Source organism: Venturia canescens, chromosome 4 (assembly GCF_019457755.1).
Source record: "Venturia canescens isolate UGA chromosome 4, ASM1945775v1, whole genome shotgun sequence".
In the NCBI taxonomy this organism is placed as follows: Eukaryota; Metazoa; Arthropoda; class Insecta; order Hymenoptera; family Ichneumonidae; genus Venturia; species Venturia canescens.
In genome coordinates, this window is record NC_057424.1 from 3,338,237 (window position 1) to 3,365,788 (window position 27,552).

General features: G+C 36.5%; 3 protein-coding genes across 12 annotated transcripts; 1 reads left to right on the forward strand and 2 right to left on the reverse strand.

The window, feature by feature from the left end:
* Nucleotides 1–66: 66 nt before the first annotated feature.
* Nucleotides 67–7,612, forward strand: FucTB (alpha-(1,3)-fucosyltransferase 10). Of its 6 annotated transcripts, none has more exons than XM_043416372.1 (8): nucleotides 67–206; nucleotides 291–530; nucleotides 4,799–4,838; nucleotides 4,968–5,110; nucleotides 5,936–6,155; nucleotides 6,268–6,457; nucleotides 6,709–6,886; nucleotides 7,108–7,612. In XM_043416372.1, the coding sequence occupies exons 2-8, from the start codon at nucleotides 414–416 to the stop codon at nucleotides 7,594–7,596; spliced, it is 1,377 nt and encodes a 458-aa protein (XP_043272307.1). In that variant the 5' UTR covers nucleotides 67–206; nucleotides 291–413; the 3' UTR covers nucleotides 7,597–7,612. The 6 variants fall into 6 exon arrangements, with proteins under 6 accessions (XP_043272307.1, XP_043272310.1, XP_043272308.1 ...); XM_043416375.1 differs by adding an exon at nucleotides 648–714 and having other exon boundaries at nucleotides 81–543; XM_043416373.1 differs by having other exon boundaries at nucleotides 81–543.
* TBCD (tubulin folding cofactor D) lies at nucleotides 7,598–15,333 on the reverse strand. The gene is made up of 15 exons (XM_043416365.1): nucleotides 14,263–15,333; nucleotides 13,955–14,133; nucleotides 13,741–13,879; nucleotides 13,204–13,390; nucleotides 12,798–13,020; nucleotides 12,522–12,670; nucleotides 11,894–12,263; nucleotides 11,170–11,275; nucleotides 10,921–11,098; nucleotides 9,903–10,271; nucleotides 9,462–9,751; nucleotides 9,103–9,257; nucleotides 8,677–8,875; nucleotides 8,279–8,578; nucleotides 7,598–8,103 (listed from the first exon to the last, which is right to left on the reverse strand). Exons 1-15 carry the CDS (start codon nucleotides 14,602–14,604, stop codon nucleotides 7,822–7,824), a joined length of 3,468 nt encoding a protein of 1,155 aa, XP_043272300.1. The 5' UTR covers nucleotides 14,605–15,333; the 3' UTR covers nucleotides 7,598–7,821.
* Nucleotides 15,334–19,086: 3,753 nt separating this feature from the next.
* Nucleotides 19,087–27,309, reverse strand: ClC-c (chloride channel protein 3). Of its 5 annotated transcripts, none has more exons than XM_043417948.1 (11): nucleotides 26,927–27,308; nucleotides 25,856–25,965; nucleotides 24,591–24,777; nucleotides 24,054–24,403; nucleotides 23,736–23,897; nucleotides 23,348–23,635; nucleotides 22,738–22,920; nucleotides 22,428–22,642; nucleotides 21,565–22,125; nucleotides 20,896–21,273; nucleotides 19,087–20,586 (listed from the first exon to the last, which is right to left on the reverse strand). In XM_043417948.1, the coding sequence occupies exons 2-11, from the start codon at nucleotides 25,949–25,951 to the stop codon at nucleotides 20,496–20,498; spliced, it is 2,511 nt and encodes an 836-aa protein (XP_043273883.1). In that variant the 5' UTR covers nucleotides 25,952–25,965; nucleotides 26,927–27,308; the 3' UTR covers nucleotides 19,087–20,495. The 5 variants fall into 5 exon arrangements, with proteins under 5 accessions (XP_043273883.1, XP_043273886.1, XP_043273885.1 ...); XM_043417951.1 differs by lacking the exon at nucleotides 26,927–27,308 and adding an exon at nucleotides 26,499–26,829; XM_043417950.1 differs by lacking the exon at nucleotides 26,927–27,308 and adding an exon at nucleotides 26,156–26,234.
* Between the last annotated feature and the right edge of the window lie 243 nt (nucleotides 27,310–27,552).

The following is a 27,552-nucleotide window of genomic DNA, read 5'->3' on the forward strand; positions in this document are numbered from 1 at the left end:
CGGAATAAGAGCGCGAAGAGCACAGTGTAAACGTTAATGCATACCATCGCACGCACAATATCACACGTAACGCACGTAACGCGCATGGGGATCGAACTTCCACTGATCAGCTGAGTTTTTAAGTTCACGATTTTGCCGCAAACTCATTTTATTACGGTGGAACGAAAACATTCGAATTCTTTTTTGAAGAAATAATACTCCTTTTAGTTTAGTACTCGTCGCAAATATAGTACGGGTACGTTGTTTGTAAATTGATCGAATATTACAGACAATATGTGTCGAAATTTCAGGATATACACTCCGACTTTAGCAATGATAACGAGAGTGGAAATGATATTAAACATCCGGTTGACGCGACAGCTCAACTGCTTCCAAAGATATTCCAGCAAGAGGGCGATTCCTGAAACCGTGTAATGCTCCGTTACGAGCGAATACTCCTATTTTATTATTACAAATTATATCATGTGCTGGGCATCTACGAAATGGACGCTTCTGACAGTTGGCTTGCTGGGAGGAATTCTGGCAATTCTGCAAGTATTTGAGGTTGATTTCTTAGTTCTTGTGGTTGTTATAATTGTTGTTTTTTTTATTACCATTTTCAAGTCGGTCTCCGAACAAATGGTTTACTATTATTATTACAATCACAGATCCAGTACTTTTCGACGAAAGTGTCCGCGCTCAGTGATTTTGATGCTGACTTTTTTCGCCTTGAAAGTACATCAGAAAAGGAGAAGATCCTGAAAATTTTATCCCGTTTCGATCAAATCCAGCCGCTGGAGAATTTTTTTTGAAATTTCAAAAAGGTCAGTTTTCAATTAATTTCGAAAGTTTGTATTTCAATTACTAAATCACTTAATTAAAGATTCCTTTCAAACGACATCTTTTCCATGATCATCGAAAATTACAATATACAATTTTCGGGATATGTTCGAAAATTCATAACTCGGATCCAAGCTCGATTCCCACGTTGAAATTTTCAGGGCTTTTTTGGGACATAACAAAGCAACTTTCTTGAAAATTTGAAGCAAATCGAAGTTCGAGGAAAAAAAATGACAGCTCTCTAAACAGCGATTTTTGAAAAATCGATCATTTTGCTTCCTCATCGAGGAAGCTTTCTGACGATGGAAATTGTTTTTTTCCAGTTTTCAATGTGATGTGCTCAAAATGTTCCAAAACACCGAACACCTCTGTGCGCGCGCGCGTGTGTGTGTTATAGCACTGCAAAATTCATACGCTTATAACTCAAAAACGGTTTGAGATACAGGGCTACCATTTTGCACAGATGTTAATCTGTACAAGCTCTTCACTCTCTGATAATTTTGTCAGAATTTGTAAAAAATTACGAATCTGACGACGTTTTGAAATTTTCATAAAAAGGGTGTCGACGCTCTAACTTTCGAAAATTTTAAGATTTATTGATAATTTTTTTTTATAAATAGACTATCATAATAGGAAGGTTGATATTGAATTTGGGGAATATCGGTTGAACGGTTTAAATTTTATGATATTTTGAATTTTACGAAAATATGAGTTTTTCAAAAAATCGTCCAACCGCTTCAATTTTTGGAAATTTTATAAGATATTGTGTATAAGTCTATACTTCCTCTATACTTTCCAGCAAAGTTGTCGGAATTATTTAATTTCAATGTAAATAGAAAAACAATGAAATTTGAAAGTAGCAAACTGTTTTTTCTTATGGCTCATCATTTAGTTTTTTTTTATGAATTTAAACAAAGAGATAAAGTTCGTAAAAGAAAGTAGAGAAAATACATTATTCCCTTGTATAGAAAAAAAATGCTGCAAATTAAAATTTGCAAATTGCTTCCTCAAGATGATCAAGATGCACGATTATCGAAGCTTCCTCTACGAGGAAGCCAAAATGAAAAATGTAGCAGCACATTTTTGGATATGGCTCTATAGTAACGAAATCGAGGCAATCGATGGAAATTAGGGCAGATATCAACAGAATACATCCTTACAAGAAAAAGTAGCTGTTATTTAACCCTTTATACTTCGGCAACTGGTAGGTTTGGGAGAATTTTAAAAACAGGTAAAATTTTGTTGATTCAGTGGTTTAATTGACAGCCGGATTTCAGTTTATCACTATTATATATTTTTTTCTTAAAAGTAGGATAGTCACAGAAAAGAATGCCGTTTTGAAGGGAATCACTGAGTGATATGGTAGCTGAAATAAAAACTTTTGAAACTGATTAAAAGACTGACCTTTTTGGGTGGGGGTCGAAACAGCGAACGATCAAAATAGCGAACAGGCATTCTGTATATCTATATATGCATATATAGATCGCTGCTCGCACACAGTTTCGTCGAAAAGTAATAGATCTGCCCTCTCTCTTCTCTCACATACTTTATACATCGCTCCAAAGTTAGAAAACCAAAAACAATCATATTCCTTCTTGCTACATTCCTTATACTCATACTTTAATATATTTGCTCTCCTTCCCTCTCTTTCTCAACTTTATTGTCGCCGAGCGAATTCTCTCTCCTTCGCTTTTTTTATCCAACTCCCTACAGTACTCGCAAAGTGCTGCTTTTCTTCGTCCTGACTCTTTCTCGATGATCTTCTCGACTTTCTCCTTTAGTTCGTTCGACACCAGGATTTTGAATTCTTCGCACTCCCAAATATGAGCCAGATCTTCTCTCCCATATTCCGACATAGTCTACATCCGATCTCTCGAAACCCTTTATTCCCTATTCCCTGCTCTGCCCACGTTCCTACATCTCATCCTGGCCCACGCTTCTCCTTCTCATTGCTTGAGCTGCTTTCTCATGGCTCTTAGCGCAGCTCCATCTTCGTCCGTTCTTCTCACGGCTAGATCCACCTCCTTAGCTCCTCATTTAGGCAAATCCGTGGCCAACGTCCTTCACCCATTTTCAGAATTTCCATCAAGTACTTAGACGCTCTCCTCCTTGCTTCGACTTTTATTTTTTCCTCCCACTTTCCATTCGCCAAATGTATGCCGGCGTATTTCTTCTTATCCCCATCATCATCTTCGCGTATCTGCCTACCATTTTTTCTATCTCCGAGCTCTCTTTCCACCCCCCAGATTTCGACGCTATACAGCTGGATCGTCTTCGATTAGAGTGTCCAACAAGTATTCTCTTCGCTTCGTGTTACCAATTCCTGCTCTCTTCATTTATTCCCCAAGCTGCATTTGATGCGATCTGCGCTTTTCTGGCCAAACTTGTGAGATGCTTGGCGTAACTGTTCCTCGCTGAGACTATGAATCCTAGATAGGGTAATATGGGGCAAAATGGACACAGTGTCCACTTAAAATGCATAAAACTTTTTTTTTCGGTTTCTAATCATGTCCTCACCATAAATCATGCTAAATTGTTGAATTCCACGGTGACATCCCCAAAAAATTTAAGTTTCAGAGCAAATTAGATCCCAAACTACTTTCTCACTATCTATTCGCTTTTTTGACTTATTTTTAAAAACCACTTTTTTCGGTTTCTAATCATGTCCTCACCATAAATCATGCTAAATTGTTGAATTCCACGGTGACATCCCCAAAAAATTTAAGTTTCAGAGCAAAATAGATCCCAAACTACTTTCTCACTATCTATTCGCTTTTTTGACTTATTTTTAAAAACCGCAATAGTAATCAAAGTACGAATAAGGAAAAAGGTTTTTTATTCATTTTTTTACAAAAATCGCACTCATAGCTGACATCTTCGTCTTCAACACTTGTACACAAGGTGTGTACCCATTTTTTTGCATATGTTACACAGTAAATCCAATCTTCGGAGGACGATGAATATAAACCTTCGCAAAAAATGCAAGAAACGTCTTCAAAAGACGAGGTGGGCTTTTTTTTATGTCTGCTAAACTGCTACATTTCGAAAAATTTCGATATTTCGATTTTTATGCCTCTTAGAGGCTGTGTCCGTTTTGCCCCGGAAATTTTTTTTTAATAAATTCCGGAAACTAGGACCATGAATCAATGGTGGGACTCCGATACAGTTGATTATTTGCATTCCTCAAAAACATGACAGAAATGGGATATAAGATTTTACTCATTTTTTTCATTTACATCCAAGGAACGGAGCCTGAGTGGTTCCATTTCTTTCCGCATATTACCGAGTTGACATTCTATTCGGGATTTCTAGTTCAAGATTTTTTTTTACGAAATTAGGGAAACAAGGACTGGGCATTAATTTTGGGACTCAAAAATAGTTGAAAGACCATATGCTCATCAATGAAACTTGCTTAAATCCTTAAGTGTCCATTTTGCCTCATACTACCCTATGTATATGCATCCACCTTCTCTATTTCATTTCTCCCATACACCCATGCGCCTTCCTTCTTCCTTTTCCCTCCGTTTCGAAAGACTAGCATCTTTGTTTTGCTGACATTCACCTCTAGTCTATTCCTCTTTACATATATACCTATTTAATACTGTCAACATCCCTTTTAGTTCCATCGCACTTTCTGCCACCACGGTCCGCAAATTTCATCCGCATTACTTCTTCGCCACTTCACCTCTGGATCATCCAGGAATATGTTCAGTTAAAGAACGTCGGACTGCGAGGGCATCCTTGTCTAACTCCTCTTTTTGTTGTCTCAAACCTTCCAGTGCACCCATCCTTCGTGATCACTTTGTTCCTTGTTTTCTCCTGTAGCTATGATGCTCTGTCCATCTGTATCGAATACAGCTTTCAAGTCCACGAAGGCGACGAATAGTTTCCCTCCTTTTTTCTTCCGTTTCAGTCCGACTGCTCATAAATAATAATATATAGTTGAAAAAAACAATTTCGAATGAAAATTGTGTTGCAGATGTGGCAGCTGACAGATTTAAAGTATTCCCGAAAATATGGTAAATTCAGAAATTTTTTATTTACATAAATTTATCAGAATGAATCAAACACAGTGTGAGATGTTGTGATATATGATAGACTGTGTACTATGTGAATTCTTAAGAATATACAAATGGAATATTTTTCAGTCGTCAATACTGAGGTGAATGATGTTCCAATAATATTATGGTGGACGTCGTCCTTTGGAGAGGACGAGCGATACAGACACTGCGGAGATAAGCAGTGTTACTTCACGAAAAAACGTTCAAGCGTCACGAATCCTCTTTTGAAAGTAATTATTTTGATGTTCTTGACGAAAAAATATTTTTATTTATCACGATTTTGGTAAATTTTTATATACGGATTTATATTTTGGGACGTTACGTATAGAAAAAATGATTTGCCCGAAAATGCAAATATTTTTTTAATTTCACAAATATCATTCGAAGCAGAAATAGTTCGGACGTGTTCCCGCAATTGCGATGTATTTCGGCATCGATCGAATAAGTAGACCATGTTTTTTTTTCTCGTTAATTAAGGGATTGCATCTATCTATGTGTTAGTTGTTAGTCGGAAAACACGGGTGTTTTTGTGATTTTTTTTCGTGTAATCTGTTTGAGGTACCGGATTTTTTTTTTCAAGTAAAGAGTACTTCTTCGGGAATCTTTTGATTATTTATTTTTTATTGAATAAAATTTATAAATGTAGTAGATGTAGCGCTGTAATTAACTTGATCCGAAATGATCTGAAATGAAAAATCTAATCTTCGATCGGTAGATTGAAAAAAATGCTGCCAACCGAAACTAAAAGTTTCATTTTCAGTATCGACAATAAAGAAAAAAGTATGGATCGAAAAAAATCGTTCGATTAAAAAAAAAAGACACGACGTGTGCAAAATTTCAAGTAAATCGGTCCACTAGTTCTCGAGATATCGTGTTTTACTCACTGATATTGAAAAAGTGATTTCGAGAAAAAACGCTTATAAAGTTTGAAGTCGGATATATAAAAAATAAAATGTACTTTATTACCTCAAAGTGGAATTTTTTTGCCGAATTATAAAAAAATTAAAAAACTCTAAAAAATGTAATTGAATAGTTCTAATGAAAGCTCGTTACAGGCGATACTATTTTATGGAAGTAATTTAGAATTGGATGATCTTCCAATACCAAGAAAAAAGCACGTAAGATGGGCTCTATTCCACGAAGAATCACCCAGAAACAATCCAATGTTTATTTATCAAAGTGCTCTTGGTTTGTTCAATTACTCGGCAACCTTTAGTCGATACAGCGATGTGCCTTTGACTCTGTTGTCTCTGCCAGGAGAACGAGAATTGATAAGCAAGTCAAATTTATCATTTTCATTGCTATAAAACGTTTCACTTGAATCATTTGGTAAAACTTTTTGGTACTTATATTTTTTGGATTTTGTTAATCACCATTATTCTTTCAGCTACGTCATATTTCTTGCCTGTTAAGGAAAAAAATTTATTGCTAGTAACAAAAAAATTGGCTCCTGTACTTTATATTCAGTCGAACTGTGATACTCCGAATGATCGGGACTCTTATATTGCTGAATTGATGAAATACATTCCGGTTGATTCTTACGGTGCCTGCTTGAACAATCGACGTCTTCCCGAGAGGTATAACAGAAGAAAATAATACAGTTTTGATTGATTCAGTTGTTAATTTAGTGTCGGTTGACATCAATGCTGTTTCAATACAACTACGCGAATAATTTATTTAATAAACCAAAAATTCGATTCAACTCGGAAAAAAAAAATAACTGAAACGTGATGAAATTATTTCCGCAAAGTATGAAAATCATTTAAACTTTCAACATTTTGCTTTCGAACAGAAGGATATCAATTTTTTGATCGTTCAACTTTTTCAGTCTAACAGTCAATTATTTAGAGAAATTAGATGCCGATGAATTTTTAACGTTCGCTGGACAGTACAAGTTCACTCTTGCTTTCGAGAATGCTGTGTGCGACGATTATATAACTGAAAAACTGTGGCGTCCGTTGATCGTCGGTTCGGTACCGATTTACTACGGTTCTCCTTCTTTTAAGGTAAATTATTAAAAATTACATTCGCTTCCAATACAGTATGGATAATAAAAAAATTTTTTTTTTAAATACTCTCGTGAAATAATAATTGTTTTGTTGCAAAAGGCACAAAGATCCATTAACATATACTACGTTGTTTATTGTTCGATATACCGTTATAATCAATACCGGAGTTGTTTACCATTATATGAATAGTTTTGAATAATCATTTGAAATTACATAAGGACTGGCTTCCGAACAACACATCGGCAATAGCAGTTGAAGATTTTGAGTCACCAAAAGATCTTGCCGATTTCGTGATAAAACTGAACAACGACAATGAGAACTACGAAAAATACCTGGTCCATAAAATGTCCGATAACGATAACCGTCGTATAACGAACCATCGAGTGTTGGCAGCATTGAGAGCACGTTCAAGAAATTCGGAGAGCCTCTTCGGCGATACGATACGAAACTTCGAGTGCCACGTCTGTGAAAAGTTGCACAATACTAAAAGTCTAAGTACAGTGACGAAGAAACAATTCAATTGTTCGTTACCAAAAAGCGTGGTTCCTTTGAAAAAGAACGTGTCAAATCTCTGGACGTATCAGTTCTCGATCGACAAATGCAGTGCTAAACTTCTGGTGCAACACGTATCAAATGGTACGAAAATAAACATTGATAGTTTCACGAGAAAGGCGTTTGAAATGTACGAAAATAACGATTGCGAATAAAAATGTTGAAAACTCACATTTATATTACGTGATTCCTATAACAATGCATTTTCATTGATTAAATACAATTATGGGTTAATCAACACTTCAGCTGAGCCTAGCTAAAAACAGATCAATTTTCGCTTCGACGCGACGTATGAGCGGAGGTGCAAAAAATTTCTTCATTCTTATTTTTCTTCGTTATTATTTGTTATTTGAAGGTCGTACGTTTAAATACGACTACTTTCAGAGAGTAGCTTTCTTCTGCATCACGGGCACATCCACATTCATTAATTTACAAAGATTGTTTCTGATTGGTCGTAAAACGGTCACGGATTGTTCCCAATCCGTGGCGTTCAATTCTGTCAGTATTTTCGATAAATCTTCCTCAGGCAAATCCATATCTTCGCCATAGAGAGTCAGCGCTTCGTATAGCCGGATCGCAGTTGCTTTTCTCAAGCATTTGTATTTGTTGCATAAAAATACGCTCAATTGGCTGAAAGCTTTTTTGCTCACTGGACCACGAACCTGTAGAGAAACGGAAATTTTATTATTAGCACAACCAAAAATGTTGTACCCACGTGCCTGGGAGAGTTATGCTATAACAATTCCTTAAATTCGACTGTAGTAGACGATACGAGATCGAAAATGATACAGAAAAAAAATCGTTTGAATCATTGAAAGGCTCGGAATGACAACTGACCTGCAACAGTTGACAGAAAACTTTGATGCTGCTCGTCATCAGTTTCGTATTGCAACGTTTTATTTCACGTTTTAATAATAAAAGCATCCGATATGGTATTTCGGAATCGGGATCATCAACGATACTTTGAAGACAACCGGAGCTCATGAGACGATCCAAAAATGCCAAAATCGAAGTTATCATTCGTTCGTTGTTGTGGCTTTCTTCAAAAATATCCAACACTTTGGTTAATAGATTCTCAAGGTTTTTCTCGTCGATTTCTTTCAAGTAGGAGAACAGTGATACGCTGGAATATTTGACCTGCAATCCGAAATAAAAATAATGTTCGATTTTGTAGGCTTCGGAAAGCGTGCAAAAGGAGAAATTGCTTTTAATGAATTTTTTGTTGTATCGCTCACCAGAGATTCACTGAGTCCACCAACACTGAAAATGATGCCTCTCAAAAGAGGGTCGGTATACGGAGGGAAAGTTAACATTCTTATGAATCGAGGAAATGTTACGGACTCTGTTTTCCAATCGATACTTTTGATGCATTCTTCGTATGGAAAAATTTCTCTCAGTTCCAAATGATGAGGAATATTCGGGAGCGGCGGATTACTAAAAATTAACAACGATTAGCCACTTTCATATTGATCGATCAGTTATCTAATTCCGATAACTTTTCCACGTCATGTCAATTATGACTTTTTTTCATTACAAAAATAAGTACAAGCAAGTGAAAACCATACATTTTCACACTTGGACAGTATATTTTTTTAATTTTATATTTTTTTCAATTTTTAAACAATTACTTCTAATGAATCTTTCAAGGATTGATGGGGTACCTGTGTAAAAGAGCACTGAAAACAGTTCCTGCTTGAACTCTGGTCCTGTCAATTCGTTCAACAGCCTGTTGTGCTATTCCGCCAATTACATTCGCCATCAACGGTTCAGTCAGTATTGAAAAAAAATTTGCTTGGGAGACCAAGTTTGTTAGAATCTGAAAAACGTAATTCTTAAATAAAATACCGAAAAAATATTTTTCAAATTCCTTTTTTAACTCTTGTTTAGCATCGACACATGGAATAATTTGCTCGATGAATGATCAGAGGAATAGTCAATTTCAGTTTGAGAAGAAGATGCAAACGTGTGCATTGACAAATAAAAGCCCTTAGGTAATAAAGCTTTTGAAAGTAATACTTACGTGAAGTCCAGACATCGCGGCTTCTCGTACCCATGCTCCGATGTCTCCTCGACTGTCGGTGGTATATTCTTTGAGAGCAAGTAAATAACACTCGTACAATCGATCGACATAAGGTTTCCACGAATCTGCATTCTTTACACCGAGAGTTTGATACGTCATTGTTAAAGAGTTGAGAGCTTCCTTTCTACTTTCCGCCCATAAAAGTGTTTCTTCCGTAATGTGAGTGCACTTTATGAGCGATTCTATGAAATCTTCGACCCTTTCACGAAGCATGAACACCGGGAAGTGGCCTATAAATTTCAACAATCTCATTATTATTTATAAATATTATGATTAACAATGATACGTGAAATCGACTTTTTTTTACAGCAAGAGTGCACCATTTCATTGACGAATTAAAAAAATAAATAATGTTGAAATTATTAAATACTTTTGTCTCACCAATTGCTTGGGCGAATCCTATTCTGACCGCTTGGTGATTCGATTTCAATTGACCCAAGTATCGGCCAACTAAGCTGTATCGCTGCTCCTTGCTGATCATAGCATCGGTGTAATATTCATTGAGAAAAGCTGTGTGCGCTTCAGCCGATCTCATTTTAACGGCTACGATTTCATGGCCCAAACACTCTTCCAACAAATTTTGCCAATCGTCGGCAGTGCTTGTTCCGTGAACAGGAAAATGTACTAAAGCACATTTTTTTATTAACAGCGCACATGCCTGTTTCATTAGCTCTCCACCGAAACCTTTGAGCTGGCCACGAGTTTTCAATGTAATCACGATATTACGTATTTGTAAAATTGCCGATTTACCTGAAAGTATCATATTCATTATTGTCATAAGAGATATTTGAAAAGCTCAACTTGTCCGATGACAAAATTTGTTTATCAACTAGAATGAATTTTGCCCGTTTTGATGCGACAATTTTGCTGCTGATGATCCCTTGTGACACTTTATTTGTAATTCACGATCGGTCTATTTATTTTAATAAAACTTGCAGTACATACTTGTCACGAATTGACAAACATTCTTTTGGAATAACAGATATTAATTTCTCAATCACTTTGTCTTTTAGCGATGTCGTTATAACACATAAATAGTGCCATAAGCTTTTATGAATATAGTGTTGCTATGTGACAATGATAAAACAAAAAAGATGAAAAAAAAAACAAGAGAAAGAAAGAGGAAGAAAGAAAGAGACCACTTTTATATAAAAAACACATCAGTTCACGCAATTCTAACCATATATCTTTATAGAGAAATTAATTAATTTTGAACCGCGTCAAAGAAACGGTTGTAACTTATTAAACTTTCGCTTTTAATTATGTAAACGCGTTTAGTACAGAGAAAGGTTATCCACGAAATTTATTGCAATTTTCCCAAATAAAAAATCGTGCACGCGAACTGAGCATAGATCTTAGAGCGAGAATCTCGTAGCGTGATAAAAAAAGGAGATTTTACCCACGACTTCCTCGATTTTTCCATTATAATGATCGTACAGAGCTTCGAGAACTTCAGCGATGGCCAAAACCGCACCGTGACGAACGTTCAAGTCTATCGAGTCTACGAAGTCGATTAAATTTGGTAAAACTGTTTCGACCATATAGCGCGAGTCCGCCGCAGTTAAATTATGGAGCGCCTGAAAAATAATGATATTTTTTTACTTTTTTATTTCTCGAATTTCCTTTTCTACATATTTTGAGATTTTACCTTTGAAGCGAGCTCACGAATCGCTGTGTCCCAATGGGTTACTTTCCTCGCGACTAAATGATCTATCATCGGCATCGTATATTCGTTGTATTGTGCTATGTGGACGCTTGAACAGTAATAGATCGGTCAAGTCCTTTCTTTTCAATATAAATGAATAATAATATATTTTTTTTTAGGTTCATTTTACTCTACGAGTTTTGCTTTCTTTCCCGGTCGAATACCTTATTTTTCTCAAATCAAACTTCAAGGAGCTAATTTTTCGAAAAATTACTTCAAAGTCCATTAGAATTTTAAGGATATATTGCACAGGCGATACAATGTTGCCATGCTAAACCATGCTTAAAACATAAAAAAATTCAAAATGATCAGAATTTTATAAAATTTGGTGAACATATTCTTTAGTGCCAAATTTGACAATACAAATTTTTTAAGATTTTTCTTCTGTACAGTTATTGAGTAATTGATCACTAAAGTTCACGTGTATAAGCATAGCGTTTCCATATATATATAGGTATACATTCCGGGCATAAGAAATCTGCTTTAATGCGTAATTACTTGATAACTAAACAGAAGAAAATTTTGAAAAAATTTGTGTTTTCGCACTTGATGTTGAAGAACATTATCACCAAATTTGATCAATTTCTAATTATTTCGACTTTTGTATCATTCACCCTTAAACATAATGACACACACGGGGATACTTGAAATTGTTGAATAAATCCACCTGATTTTGAGATAAGCATTACTCCGGACTCCAACTTCGAAGTAATCAGCAACGGTCAGAATGTCAATGCCGTGTGGGAAATTGCCCTGTCGTCCGACATTTTCTTGAAAAGCTGCGGAGGCTGCTCTTCGACAATTGATCTCACGATCGAAACACGTGACGATCAAAAGGCAAGCGGCGATCTGTTGGACGTAAGATTGAAAAACTTCTGGCTCAAAGGCACGTGCAAAAGACCAACAAACGTAGCAGGCTGCATCGCGAATAATTGATCCAACAGAACCATAAGCTCGGGGTTCGTCGAAAACGAGGGCTCGAAGAACCAATGGTATAACATCGTTGAGACGATGGGGAAGTAACAAACCTCTTCTGCCTGCATAGTTAAATAAATATTCAAATAACGAATCGTCTTCAAAGCTTCTTCAAAAATCGACGTTTCGATCTCCAATTTCTAGAGTAGATTTAAACTTGTTACCAGCCTTTTTTTTCGTCCTTTACAAATTCAAAATCAATGTTACCACAATTAGACAATCCATGGAAGCCGAACTTCGGCAAATAATTGAAAAAAATTTCGTTTATCGGATCGAATTGTCAAAACAAGTAATTATTCAAAGTGGATTGGAGTCTTTACCCAATTCTGCCAATGCCAGACATCCACCGTGCCATGCAGAATCTAATTCACGACCATCGAACAAATTTAAGACAAATCCTACGACATCATCGGCCAAATCTATCGGCAGACGAGATGTTATTCTTCCGATTCCTTTTGCCGCCGACCATCTATAATTCGTACAATTCATGATGCAGTTAGTCTAATAATACAAACGTGAATACAACTAGAAATCGTTGGACGATCATTCAAACTGGTTATTGCGAATGTACAAAAAAAAATCTAAAAGTCACTAACCTGATCGCAATAGCTTTATCGCGAAGACCTTGAATAAGTTGTTCAATGATTTCTTCTGTAATGGGTGGAACATCCTGCTCGTCGTTGTCATTGACCATCGTTTCGGTACTTTCAAGAGCACTTTCATACGGCGTATTACTCGTTACTGTAGGTGCCAGTGTTATTGGTCTACTGGACTTTTGATATCGCCATGATGCCAGTTTCAGTCTCAACATTACAAATCCTGGTTTAAGAAAACTTGATTACGTTATTAAAAATTATAGCATGAAATTAATTACTATTTTCCGTAGGAAAATTATAACAATACCTTGAAAAAAAAAAAACAAAAAAAAAGACAAATTGAACTAGAAAACGTTTGAGACCGAATAAAACTAAAAAACTGGTAACGAAATGATGGCAATTTTACCAATGCGCTGGACGACTTTCATTTCAAATTTCCTGACCAACACTGCAGGATTTTCTCTGAGATTAAGTTTTGAAATTTTGTCAAATATCATTTGGCTATAGGGTTTCAAATCTTCACGGGCACAATGCTTCAGTATCGATGCTAGAACTGCCAATGGCCCATGGCTTGACGAATCAGATTCCAAGCACTGTATTTTGTAAGAGTTATTACCATTATAGCGAATCATAAATTTTTCATAAAATTAATTTTATTATGACCATTTATTTTGATTGTCTGACTAATTTACATCTGTGCAAACTAATGATAAACATGTTTGATAAAACTCAATAGCCGTACTGCCATTTTTTTCTTATAAATTATTTGCTAGTCATGTTTTTCATTATAATTCTTATTTGACATCAGTGTTCGATAGTACTTAGCGTTCCTACGAACTAGGAAATTTGATTAAACATTTTTCTTTTATTTATCAAAATTATAATTTGATTTTGTAATAACTATGAGATTACTAGAATCCAATGGAGAATATATATGCCTTACTTTCAAACACCACATAATCATTTCTTCCAAATATAATTTTTTGACATCTGATCTTGTGATGAAATTGGCAATAAGGAAGACAGCTGCAACTGAACAGGCGTCCTTAGACATGCAGTACAATTTGCATATTTCCAATAATCTAAAATTGATAATGAAGTTTTCAGGGAAAAAAATATCATTGAATAACGTAAACAAGTAAAAAAGTAGAACTGACCTCACTATAATGGTTTGGGAAGGTTCAATGTCATCCGATATTTCTAAACGTGATAGTGGAAAAGGTATTTTGGAAATAATTGATAACCATATCAATAAAACATATCTTGTCTCCCAGGTTTCTGAATCAGTTGGATTTTGTTTTTCAAGCATACGAAGAACCGGTATAAGATCCATTACCTGAAAATTAGAAAAATGTTGATCAGGTATTCTTTTAGATCCTAAAAATTCATAAGGGTTACCATCAGAGCAACACGAAAAATTTATATTGACGAAGAAACCCTTTGTGAAATACTATGTTAAACATACCTCATGCGGCAAGTAAGTGACAATATTTTTGTATCGCTTGACGGACATGAGTATGAACAAATATTTGAAAGCATTGTTTTTCATGTCCTCTGTAGCATCTTCATCTTTGACAATCGAGATCAAGGATCCAAGAATAACTTCGAGATGAGGATCAAGTAGATGCGGTTGATCTTGGTATTGAGACAAAATGAATTTGTACCTTTCCAGATTTTTTTCTACCTCTCGACTTTCGGTACCGCATTTCCTCAGTTTAGCGATCAACGAAACGACTTCTTCGTTCTCTTTGAAGGCATTGTAACCGCAACCGATTACCTCCTTGTCGATACAATCGGTCAAAACCATTTTTGAGGTTATTGCACGCGCCTTTTTTACTCAGCGAACAATAAACAACCGCTATATAGTATTAGCAAATCATTCCTTGTTATTCTTCATGACCGTTGCGACCACAAATTAATCCTGATTTCTTGAAACGACAACGGATCAATCGAATAATTAATGAGTCGTCAATATTCATAAACTTTGACAGATGATAAACAACTTCGGAACGTTTTCTGTGCCAAGCGCCAAGCCAACCGCCGCGCCGCTGCCACCGCTCAATCAGATGGTTCAATATGACGATGTGAGATGATATGTGGTGACGTCTGTGCGTCTATGCGACAGTTCAATTTTTTTCTTATAGTTTCGATTTTCGACATATAAAGGTGAACCGAAACGAAGTGTGTGGGTAGGAAGAATAAGAAAAGGCATATGCTTCACGGGCATATATCCAATCAGATTTCTTTGTCTGACGTTCATATAAAATTATTTTTTCATTGCCCCCATTATTTGGAAATCGTAATTATTATTGAATGCTGTGAACATACACTTTTTAGCTAAATTGAAAACTTCTCTGAACATTCGGACTTAGACCCCGTAGAAATTAAAAAAAAAAAATTGTTCAACTGATTACTGAAATGTATTATATGCAAGAGGTTCCCTTCGTACGCATGGTGAAGATATAATTTTAATATCGTGATTGTCGCTTACTAGGATTTTACTCTTTTTTTTTCCAACGTTCATCGGGAAACCCGCTTTGAAGAAAAAGACTCTCCTGATGATACGGTATAGAGAGACACGTCCAAGAATTATATAGAACCAACGGTGAATTTGCAGTACGCTGCGTTGTGTGTGTGTGTGTGTGTGTGTGCGTGTTTGTGTTGCAGGTTCGAACCCCTCATCAAATCACTGCGGTTCACGCGTCTCATATCCAAAGCAAACGGTGATATTTTCATTCGGGTATTCCTATTTATTTTATTACTTTTGTACGTGGAAGTGCATTTTTTTGGTTCTGTGGAGTCCGGAAGGACGGTTGCAAGCGCCGCATTCATTCTCGGCTGAAAATGCTTTTTGAGACTTGCAAAACCCGAAAATAATCTCGAAATCTCACGACACTGCTTGAAAATGAAACTGTTAAAAAAAAAAAACTTGAGAAAAAGGATAAAAAGAAGATGGAATCAAATTGCTGAATATATATCACCTGAAATTGGGAGAGGAATTTCGGGTTCATTGAACCCATAAATGAAGATATTCAAGAAAGCTGTTGAAATTAATCACATTCGTTGATTGATTAATTTAAATAATTAATTCGGATAGATAAATCTTGCGATTGTTCCAGATTAAAAGCGATACTTTGAAGATGTTGACGAAGTTGTTGAACAAATTAATAGAAATTGAAGTTTCGAGCGACGACAGATTAATTGATGATTAGGTACATGGTCGATAGAGAATCGATACCATCGATACACAGTCAATTTACCTGGCTCGTTGTAACGAGAGCGGAGATTGGTATCGTGCGAAGTTCGTGGAAATTAATATATAGGGCTTGGCTTCTCAGAGAAAACAATGGTCGTCCGTTGAAAATGTTCACCGTAGATTTTGGCCGAACGACTGTAGTGGACATGGAGAACGTTTTACAGCTGGAAAAAATGTTGAGCGTCTTGGCGAGATTCTCAATTCCCAACCCAAGCGGTCAAAGTTTCTTCCGATAAATTGGATCGATTTTTCAGATCGTCATCTACGATCTACGAAGGTACCTTTAAAGGCACCTTTTATTAAATTAAAAGGTAAATTGAAAAGTAAATCCATAGTTTGAACCACCACAGTCTCAAAGCCAGCCTCTTCAAAAAACAACTCTCTCGATCATCGGCCTGCTCCTGCGGATTCGAGTCACAGGATCTCGACAACATTTTTCAGACCTCTGCCCCAAGTACTATCCTCATCGTCTAACTCTCACTCGCACTCTTTCCCCTCTACAATATACACTAGGCACAACAATTAAAGGATATTATGAAATTTTCAAATTTTTAGGTGATTTTTAAGAGGATGGATCAGTCGGTATATCGTAACCGTGAGTGCGAGAGAGATAGCTGCAAATTTCGAAATCAAAATTCTTTGACATAGTTTGACCGATTAAAAAAAGGCTCTGTCAGTCGATTTTTCCCATCGTTCTGCGTAGGCTGACAAAGTCTTTTTTTAATCGGTCAAACCGTGTCAGAGAATTTCAATTTCAAAAATTCCAAGTGAGGTTAGTCGACTGATCCATACTCTTAACCGGCTGTAATTTGGAGGAAAATTATCGCACAGAATATTTAAGAAAAAAAAAAAAAATTGTAGATTTAAGTATCAAGTTTCCGGAGCTATGCTCGAAATTTTTTTGGCTCGAGCGGATCATGAGTAATTCCAAGAAAACCGTCGGAAAAAAAATTGTCAAATTTTTTTCGTCTTTCAAAACGGAGCACGGACTTTAAAAAATGTTTCCAAGTGGTTCTATTATAATGGTCTTTTAGAAAATTTAATTCCCTTTAATTTAATCTACTTGCGAACTCTGTACGATAATTTCTCGCAGAGTTATCGTCGATCAAAGCAAAAAAGTCATTTTTGACTTTGGTGATTGATTACTCAGGGAATAATGGTCATACAGAAAATGAAAGGACGATTCTGTAAACTGCAAATGATTCTCTATAAATGGTGTCAAATATTATCCACGAAATAAAATGTTTCGAAGTGATAATGTTGACCGAAAAAAAAGTAAAAAACGGCAAATTAAAGGATATTTGGATAATTTTGAATAACGTTGGATATAATGGGTAAACGAAGGATATTGCCGGTAAATTTCAACCTCAAAGTGTCTTGAAAAAACCCTGAAAATTTCAAAGTGCTACAATTTTTTTTTCTTAGTGCCACAAATGTTCAAATCTCTCGTTTCTGCCGAAAGTCACCATAAAGAGCAATTTTTCAATTTTTATTCGTTCTTTCAACTTGAGAACATTTCTTTTTACGACAATCCATATTTCTTGGATGAATAACATTGAACTCTCATAAAAATCTGTACAAAAAATGTTTTCCGAAAAAATTGTTATTAAAAATTTTTTTTTCCTCAGCTTCTTCACAATGCTTTACTATTGTGAAAAAAAAATTTTGATTCTTTCACGACGCTGTCATTTACCGCCGGTAATAGCTTCTTTTACGTCCGACAATGGTCGGACGTAAGAGAAATTACAACGTTATTCATTGACTCTCCTCACTTTCAAGTCTAAATCTTGTACTTGATTTTCTGAACAAGGGCATACAGTTTGTCTTGAAATCATTGTTACCCTTCTTTAAGAGGGCTGTAGTCAGTTGAAAGTTGCAGCAACGATGGGAGTAAGCCAGTCCGTTTTTAGTCGTGCCTATGCGCGATTCAACGAGACAGGCAATTACGATCGTCGTTCGGGTCAAGGTAGACGACGGGCCACCACCGCGCGGAATGACCGGGCAATCATTCGCGAAGTTCGTTGGAACCCATGCACATTCCATCGCTTATCAAATTTTGAATCGTCGACAATGTCCTCAACAATATATTATCTTGGCTTGAACGATTCGAAATCGTCTTCGAGAGCAAGGACTACGTGCTCGGTGTCCAAATCGTGTGCCCATGCTTACTCCTCGACATTGTCGCGCCCGGTTGAACTATGCCCGTGATCATCACCATTGGGGTCGTAGACAGTGGTCGAGTGTATTATTTACTGACGAGTCCCGATTTTGTCTTCTTTGCAATGATAGACGATCTCTCGTTTGAACACTCTAAAGAAACGAACTCCAATAAAGATAAAAAAAACGTAAAAATTAACGGACCAAACAAATTGGCAAAAAAATCGGAAAAAATGTTAATGAACTTGAAATGATAAAGTGAAACTGTTTTCTCTCTTAAAGTTGTATCAAAAACCTCATCGTTTTCGCTTTATGACGATCAATGCACAGGTTCCACTGAAAAATTGAAAAAAAATCTAAAAAAATTTCAGCGATTAAAACAATCCCAGACGGAACTTTTTTGACTCTTGAAACATCCGTTGAAATCTAATAGTTCTCGCGGTACACGGCAATTTCTAAAGTTTGTCTTTTTTTGCTAAAAATGAGATAACTCTGCGAAAAAAAATCGCATTAAACTTTTTCAAAAACAAAATTGAAGCTGAGGCTTGTGTCATGGAGGGCTCGCTCGCAGAATTGAGGACCAAGAATTTAATCTCAAAACGCGGTCCAGTTGAAAACGAAAAAAATAATGCCGAAAAACGAACGTTTTCAAAATAACGTATTAAACGTAAAAAAAGTCGTAGAGACTTAAAAAAAAATCGGATTGAAGCCTAATGTCTCCTCTTTAAAATGCATTTTGTTACATCCAGATATATTCACTACCGGTGTCGTGGCACAAAAAAGAGCGCGGGAACTTTTCCAGATTTTTGTCCGGAAACTTTTGGTCGGTAGTGTATGTTTAAAATACAGTAGAGAAAAAACAATAGGTTGCGCCGATGAATTTCTACAATATTTTAATAGTAATATATGTTGTTTTTATTCCAGATTCCAGACGCAAACTGTTTGGACCGAATCACGTAAAAATAAAACGATTGGACGCACACAAAAAGGAGCACGACATGAGAACGAAGTCGAAATTTATTTTCGAAATTGTTACTTTGTATTTTAATCTTTGAATAATTTCTAAATGCGACTTTCCCATACATATTTGCTTCGTAATGAAAAAATTAAGAAAATGGTATTCGACTCTACTGGATTATTACACACGCGTAGAGTATTTCATTGCAAACGGAAGATCGGTATCTCTGACAATAGTGATGGATAAATTCAAACTACAAAAGGATTGATACCAACCGATAGGTGCGATTAAAGGACTGCAGAATTGAGTCAGAAGGACTGTTTGTTTGCTCTGGAGTGGAAAAACGAAAACACCGAAAAATAATTGGAATGCATGTGTTTCTTGTTGAAATATTTTTTTTCAAAATATTAATTGTGGAGATTGCTCACTGACAATAATGGATAAATAGGATGTGTAATAAAAATAAACGTGAATCGAAGGTTGTTTGGTGTCGAATTTGAGGAAAGATGGAAATGTTGATATCGCCTCAATTCGAGTAGCAGATTCGGTAAACACTACGGTACTTGATAGAAGAAAAATTTCATCGTACTTATTTGTTTCATTTCAAAAGTTGTAAAATGAAGTTACGGAAAACGTATGATAAGAAGCAAGAGCTGCGTCTTAACAAATGAGTTTCGCTTCTACACGACTACAGTATACAAGTCCGAGCTCAAATGGAGATACCCTTCTTTGCATCATCTCGAAAACCAAATAACCGTTCTGAATTAAATATTCACCATCAACACGTACTTTCAAGTATGATACCAGCTGATAAAATTTTAGGTGGACTATTATGTATACAGTTAAAAGAAGAAAAAATACTATCAATCGCCAGTAGGGTGATACAGCGGCATTGAATAAAAAAATATAGCGTTGACACGCTTGCGCAAGTGATGTTCGACGTGATTTTCCAGAGGAACTGGAATAGCTAAATATAATTTATAATTACAAATCCGAGCGCTATTCAATGTGTAACGAATCGATTGCATTTTTCATTCGCTCGCAAGACGAGCTGAATCTGTTGAAATTTTTTATCTCAGATTTCTTCGAGAAAAAGAGATTGAGAAAAGAAGGACTACGCGAATTTGTTCTTTCATTGATAAACGCATCGATGAGAAGCACAACGAGGAAAACGAGTATATCAACAAAGTTTGAGCGACAATCGGGCAATTAGCGAATTGAACATGTTCCTCATACAACTTGTTGTCGCACCTAAACTTCATTCCATAACTCTTCCTCCTTGGATGGACCTTGGTGAAAAAAAATGATGACACGTCAACACTTTCCTTCAATTGAATAACACGGAATTCGGATCTTCGTTATCCAGTTGTTTCACGTGCCTCAGCACATCTTTCTTCGTAATTACACCCAAAAGTCGCCTGAAAATGAAATCATAAGATTTTTAAGCGAAAGGCGAAAAAAATATGATTGCAATCAAAGTTCTCATGGGATGAAAACAACAATTATAAACTCGAGAGCTACAATACTGAACAACTTTTCTTCTTTCATATGGAATGAAGCTAGCAATTTTTTCTGAATATTTATAAATTTCCTAGGAATTGCGTCAATGAAAAGCAGATTAACTTGTTGAATCATCTTTGTATATTGAGATATATTGATTATTTATTGAAAGAAATTCCATCATGTTTTGCACATCTCAGAATGAAGTATGAAAAGATTATACTTACCCATTGTGTGTAATAAGGGTTTGTCGGAGACCTAATTTTCTAAACATATCAACTACGGTCTCCATCGGAGTTTGATCGGTGATCGTTATCGGTGCCATATCAAGAATTTTCTTGAGTTTCAGGGGAGCTGGTGAATGAACCTGGAGGTTATTACCGCTGGTAAAAATCACTGGTGACTGCCTGGTAATACCTTCCATCATTCTTTTTGCATTTGCAATAGCAAGATTCAAATCTCTTCTCAGTACAAAACCGACCAAGTATTGTGACTCTTTCGAGACAATAACCGGAAAACCGTTGTGCTCCGTTTCTTTCAGCAAATTTTCAACGTCTTCGACAGTCATTGAGTCTTGGGTAAGAACGTGCAGAGCTTCGTTTCGTCTGTAGTGAAAATTGAAGTTTACGATTTTTAAATAACCAAATCGATACCACAAAAATACCACGTAATTTTCTTAGGGTTTGAAAGAGGGTTGAAATCTGCACGTTCCAATTATTTTCAAAAAGAAGTTCAAATATTCTCTTCCCATCATTTTTAAAAGGGCTCTGAGATGCGAAAAAAGTCCCGTTGAAACAAAAAACATCGACGTAACTTTGGTATGAAAATAAAAAATAACAAGTGTACGTGTGAAAATTGGAATGGAATATCACAGAATGGACGAATGTTATACGTACTTGGGTTGCATAACATCTGCGGCAAGGGTTGTATGCTGGAATTCTTCTTTACTATCCAAAAATGGATACCCATTGAGTCCGATATGAGCATCGTAAATGCCTTGTTTACCGAGTGCATCGCCGACCCACTTGCTCGCCATAGCGGCAGCCATCAGAGGAACAATGTATCTGACACCGCCGGTCAATTCGAACATAATGACGACCAAAGACACGGTCATCCTAGTCACACCACCTAAAACGGCAGCCGCACCAACCATTGCGTATAATCCTGGCGTTATACAGCCAACACCGGTAGAACACTCCTCGCTGAACATCCAAATATGTGGATAATTGTAGGCGAGTTGTTCCATTCCTATACCAACGATACGTCCAACGATCGCACCCAAACAAAGTGATGGGATAAAGAGACCGCACGGTACTTTTATGCCAAATGTGAATATTGTCATAATCAGTTTGAGAAAAAGCGTCAAGACCAATAGCCACACAGCGTTGTAAACACCGGGCCCTGCGGCGGCACTTTCGATCGCTGAATTGACGTTCGTAAAATTTCGATTATAATCACTGAAACAGAAAAGACTCATTTATTGAAGGTTACTCTCGAATTACTAGTTTTTTAATGACATGAATTTTTATACTCTCTGATCTCTTTTTGCCATTGCAATCATTAAACGCATTTTGTTATATAGTTTTGGCCCTGGTGAAACGGAAATAGCAGTAATTGATTTTCAATTAAACAAAGGGACACAAGCGAACCCCATTATTACGTTATTTCGATCAGTTTTCGTATATTCTCAAGCCATATTTATTTCTTTTTTGATTTCAACATGTTTCCCAAGAGGAAACTCCCCAAAAGTTAAACTCACCACAACATATCAGCGTTCGAAACACCACATTGACTGAACAATAGATAAATCAGTTGACTTGTGCTCATCCTCGTATATGGATTTGGATATGCGATAATGGCCGTGACGACAGTTACGACCAAAACTTCAGTCACCGGATACTGACCGAGTTTCGATGTTTTTCGATAACGACACCAGTACAAGTTGGCTTTGATGAACAGAGTCGCGATTACACCCTGCAAATATGAAACCGTTGAGACAATTCGAGAAATAAACGAAAAAAATAATAAAATTTCTTTTCAAAAGTATATTTTTTTTTCTATTTACTCACTCCGATAATTCCTAGCATCACGAATGGTATCAGCTCGAAAAATATCCATGGTTTGTTATACTGCACGTAGAACAATACCGAGTGCTCGTTGCCGAACGGATTTATTGAACGCAAAACAAATGCTGCTATCAAAGCGCAAAAGAATGATCGCCACAATGTTTTCAAAGGGAAGTAATAACTGACCTGAAAAGTCCAAGTTAAATCATTACTTTCCATGCTGTCATGTTGTACATTGTTTTTATGTGCTTCAAATGTAAAAATATTTCCCATATTTCACGATGACGGCTGTCAGGATTTCGTGTATATTATAGATAATAATTTATAATGGACCCTCGTAATTTTGTTACGTTCTTCTGTCTTTCATCGAGCCATAACTCTTAATTTTCAAAATGTTTGAATAACCTTTGATATGTGAATAAATTAAATGATTTTAAAGTTAATATTTTGATTTCATTATTAGCGAAAGATAATCATTTTTGTAACGAAACAACAATGATTAAATGACATTCTATCGAATAGTTGGATAACGTCAAGTTCGTTCGTTATCATTGTTTGAGTTTAATTTGCTACCATAATAAAATTACTTTAGACTACTTAAAGCAATTCTTACCTCTTCCAAGCTGAACAAAACACCTCCAATGGGTGCCCCAAAAGCGACTGACACACCAGCTGCTGCAGCAGCTGACAAAATCTCCCTTTTTTTCGCTTCGTTTCGACCGTATTTTGGGAATAAATAAGAAAATATGTTTCCGATGCAGCAAGCTATGTGAACCATCGGTCCTTCTTTGCCCAAACTCAAACCGGCCGAAACGGAGAGTATGAGGCCGACGGATTTGATGATTAGTGTCCATTTACCCAAATATCCACGAATAATGAAACCACTGAGTATAGTTTTTATCTACGAAATATTTGTGATTCATTCGCTCATTACATTTTTTTGTCAACATTTCTCTTCTCGGTTATGAGTTGGTTTAAGAATATTAGAAGTGAAAAAATACCTCGGGTATACCGGAACCACATGCGTATGGAGCAAACATTCTCACCAAGGATGCCGAAAGTGATGCGAACAAGAGAGCCCACGCAATGTAAAACATATATGAGATTATGTAAGGTCCTGCTCCATTTTTCGAACGACTGAAGACTTCGGGCCATGGTAGCCACTGAAATATAGCAAATTCGTATTTTGTCATTTATATGGTCAACATAAGATGGCGAGTTTTAAGTGTTGAATTATAGTTGAATGAAAACAAAAGCTGCCAATCCATTTTTCTCTGTCGAAAAATCTTCAAAGCTATTGTAATCACGAAAATATTCACCTGAGAACAATTTCCGCCATCGAAAGTAGTCTCGTTGTAACTCCAGCAACATTGTTCCTTATTGAGCCAAAAAGCTTGAGGACAAATACCAAATTTCAGATCCGTCATCCAGGACGCACCTATATCTATTATTCCAGCAGCTACACCTGTGAAAAGGCCAACAAACAAAACGCAAAGCCATCCCGATGACGCGTCGAGTGCACCTTTCACCAAATCACAAATAGAATCGTGTTTCTTTTTAACGATGTATCTGTGTCTCATGCGATCGCGGGCTATGTCACGTTGCCAATCTATCGTGTGGAAATCCTCGTACTGGCCGATTCCTGGTATATCGTCAGAATCGGCTGAAACTAAGAGACAAACGAGCCTGAAGAATGCAAGAAAAATAAAGAAAATTTTTCTTTCAAATCAAACCGAAAAAACGTAGATTCAAAAGTTCAGAATAATTTTCCAGAATTCAAATGAAAAAATCGAATGATTATGCACATTCCAGTAATTCTAATGATAACTTTTGGAATGTGTTGCGAATAGTCTTACAATGCGACGATGAATCGTCAAGGCGAATGCTACGATCTGTGTAGGCATTGTTACCCCCTTGATGTGAGCCTGTTTGATGATTTACATCCAGCATGTCTTCGTCGCTACTAAAATTTCCTCCTCGTCTTAAAGCGCTGTTTTGCAATCTTGCATCGCCGGAATTACCAGAATCTATGGCGCTTATTGTCTGAAATGATAAAATTGAATAATTCATCATACACACTTTTTGCTACATACTTTAGAATATGTATACATATACAGAATATATAAAACTAAGTATACGTTTATATTTACGCTGTTCATAGCAATATCGAACCTCTTGCAAGCTCAGAGAGAAAGAGAGAGAGAGAGACTTGGACAAAGTAACGAGTCATTAATTTTATAAGAAATAATTAGTTTTTTTTTTTTTAATTATAATTAACGTTGGGATAACGACCATAAATAGAGCGTGCAAGTTTCGAAACAAATATCGACTCTTTGTAATAATTAATTGTTAAGGACATGCTTGAGCATCTGTTATTCTGAATTAGTCACATTCTTAATAATTAATTTCAGGACTAGAATGTTTCGAGGTGTCTATTCCTTTGTTTATAAGATCTAAATGCTACTGAGTTTGTATTTTACCGGTGGCCCTCGTGAAAACGGCTGACTGCTGTTGTTCGCAGCTCTCAAGCCGTCACAAATATTTTCTAATTCGATATACGTGTTAGTTCTCTCAAGGTACAACGTGTTCAATGCGTTATGAATGCCAGAGTCTCTGGATGTTTTTCTCTCCTTCTCACACTTCGGATGAAGCGTGTATTCTTTTTGCTTTACTGTCTCGTGAAAACCTGATTATCTTTACAGGAATTATAAATAATGAGACCAGCTAAGGGTTCTTTGTATCCGGTGTACGGTGGGATAGAGTTCGCTGCTTGAGATGTGGATCGCGCAGACGTTTAATGTAGCACCTGCGTGAGAACGAGCTTCTAGAAAAGGGGTTGAGGATTGATATTTCAACGAATACCGTCCAAATACAGTTTCGTTTTGACACAATCTTCACTTTCTCTCCAGTGCTTAGAATGTCAAACGAGAATAGAAAATAAAATGTAAAGCGGAGCCATGTGCGTGCATGTGCTTCTTGACTCTACCCATTTTAGACCAAAGCAAGGCAGTCGAGACACAGAAAGAAAAACAGAAGATCTAAGTAAAGAACAAATGAGAAAAGGAATCCAAGTCTTCGGTAATGAAATGAAGGATACTGAGATTGTGCAATAAGTGCCTACCTGAGCATCTACGGAGTTATAAGATGTGGGTACGGCAGGATGAACTGCCACAGTCGATGTCGATGACGAAGTACCTTTCAGCGGAAACTTCTCCATATCTTCATGTCAATCTGGATTCAGCCACATACATACGCACATTATAATTCTTTTGCTCAACTCTCTAAATATTTGCAAACAAAAAAGGAATAGCATCCAGCAAAGTGAGTATGCAAAATGAATAGATCTTGATAAATAAAAAAAAAAAATGGTCCATATTGTGTTTCTGAAAAATATGGTTTTCCATAGAAGCTCACAACCCACCTTGAAACTAGACGAGTAAAGAGATTGTTTAATCACATAAGAAGATTCTTTGATTGTCCATTCTCGATTCGAGCTAATAATGACGTTTGAACATCGAAAATTGCCCGTAAACATCAAGAGAGAAAGAGAAAGGAGGGAGGGAGAAAGAGAGAGAAAGACAGGAAGATGAAGTTTAATATAATCCTCTATCTTGGGGATTAACACAATACACATTCCAAATAGGAACTACTGATACCATCGTATATACTGCACCACGAATACGAAATCGACGTCATTCGAGGAACTTTATGCATACGTACGAATACAGGTTGAATGTATATATGTAGGCATATATTATTATTACCATGAATTTGTTCAATTAAGCATATGGCGATCGAATAATTTATCGTAATCCGACATATTTCAATTCTAAAATGCAAATCAGTGGTTTTCTTGTTTTCATTGTCTGGTATATGTAATACGAAATCTATAACGAAAGAAGTGCTAGCAGTTTATAATTCTTTATCGGGTACAATGAGATTCGCGATATGTAACCCAATCAGGTGTCATTTAACTAAAAATACGCGGTACGTCTGAGGAATTGACGTTCCGAAAATCTGTGGTCACTACTCGTATACGTCAATATATATATATATAGTTTACGATTTCACTTTGTTCTTTTCTTCACGCGTATGCAAATATGAGAAAATAATGTATACACACGGGTAGGGGGCGTTGAGAAATGGAGACGAAATTATTTCGTGTTGGTTTTTTTTGGCAGAATCAACTCACCATCTCTAAGGCGTCAAATTCTTGATAATCCTCGATGCTCAACGAGTTCATTCGTGTATGCAGTGAAGAAAAATTCACGGCTGTATTCCTTTTTTAACAACTATCCACATCGTTTGTTAATTCATTTTCAACCTTTTTTTATCGAAGCTATATTTTATTCTTCTGCTTTGATATTGAGATACGCGGACTTATTGTACTGTCCGTTTTTTTGTTGTTATTGGATTGGGTGGACGCTTTCGTATGTATACCCCTTTTCCGTCTAATTTTGTCAAAAAAACAAGTATGGTTCGCACCACGGAAGTCTACGCAGAATCCGCACCGCCGATCATGTGATCGTGATCACGTGTACATGAAATTTTGACATTGTGTGCATGGCTGCTGCTGCTGCTTCCACACGTTCCACACCGCGATGATATTGATATATAATGTGCTATGAAAAAGCGAGAGCTACCTCGTGATGTTGTGCATCAAGGGGACTATAGGGAAGGAGTCCTCGGGCACGTCCGTAAATGTGTCGGGAAAGAGGGTTCCTCTCGAGTGGCGCTGTTATAGGTACTGTACGGGTTAACGCATGCGTATTATGTACACGTTATCACGCGCATGCGTTGCTGCCAGCTGACACTGTT

Bases quoted from the DNA above. Each gene is read 5' to 3' on its own strand.
- FucTB (XM_043416372.1), top strand. From the start codon at position 414: ATGCTCCGTTACGAGCGAATACTCCTATTTTATTATTACAAATTATAT. The intron at 6,458-6,708 runs GTATAACAGAAG...CAACTTTTTCAG, and splicing joins AATCGACGTCTTCCCGAGAG to TCTAACAGTCAATTATTTAG. The intron at 6,887-7,107 runs GTAAATTATTAA...AAATTACATAAG, and splicing joins ACGGTTCTCCTTCTTTTAAG to GACTGGCTTCCGAACAACAC.
- TBCD (XM_043416365.1), bottom strand. From the start codon at position 14,604: ATGGTTTTGACCGATTGTATCGACAAGGAGGTAATCGGTTGCGGTTAC. The intron at 11,276-11,893 runs GTGGATTTATTC...TTACTGTTCAAG, and splicing joins AATGCTTATCTCAAAATCAG to CGTCCACATAGCACAATACA. The intron at 9,258-9,461 runs GTAAGTATTACT...TACGTTTTTCAG, and splicing joins CCGCGATGTCTGGACTTCAC to ATTCTAACAAACTTGGTCTC.
- ClC-c (XM_043417948.1), bottom strand. From the start codon at position 25,951: ATGGAGAAGTTTCCGCTGAAAGGTACTTCGTCATCGACATCGACTGTG. The intron at 24,778-25,855 runs GTAGGCACTTAT...TTATCATTTCAG, and splicing joins ATAACTCCGTAGATGCTCAG to ACAATAAGCGCCATAGATTC. The intron at 22,921-23,347 runs GTAAGAATTGCT...TGGACTTTTCAG, and splicing joins TTTTGTTCAGCTTGGAAGAG to GTCAGTTATTACTTCCCTTT.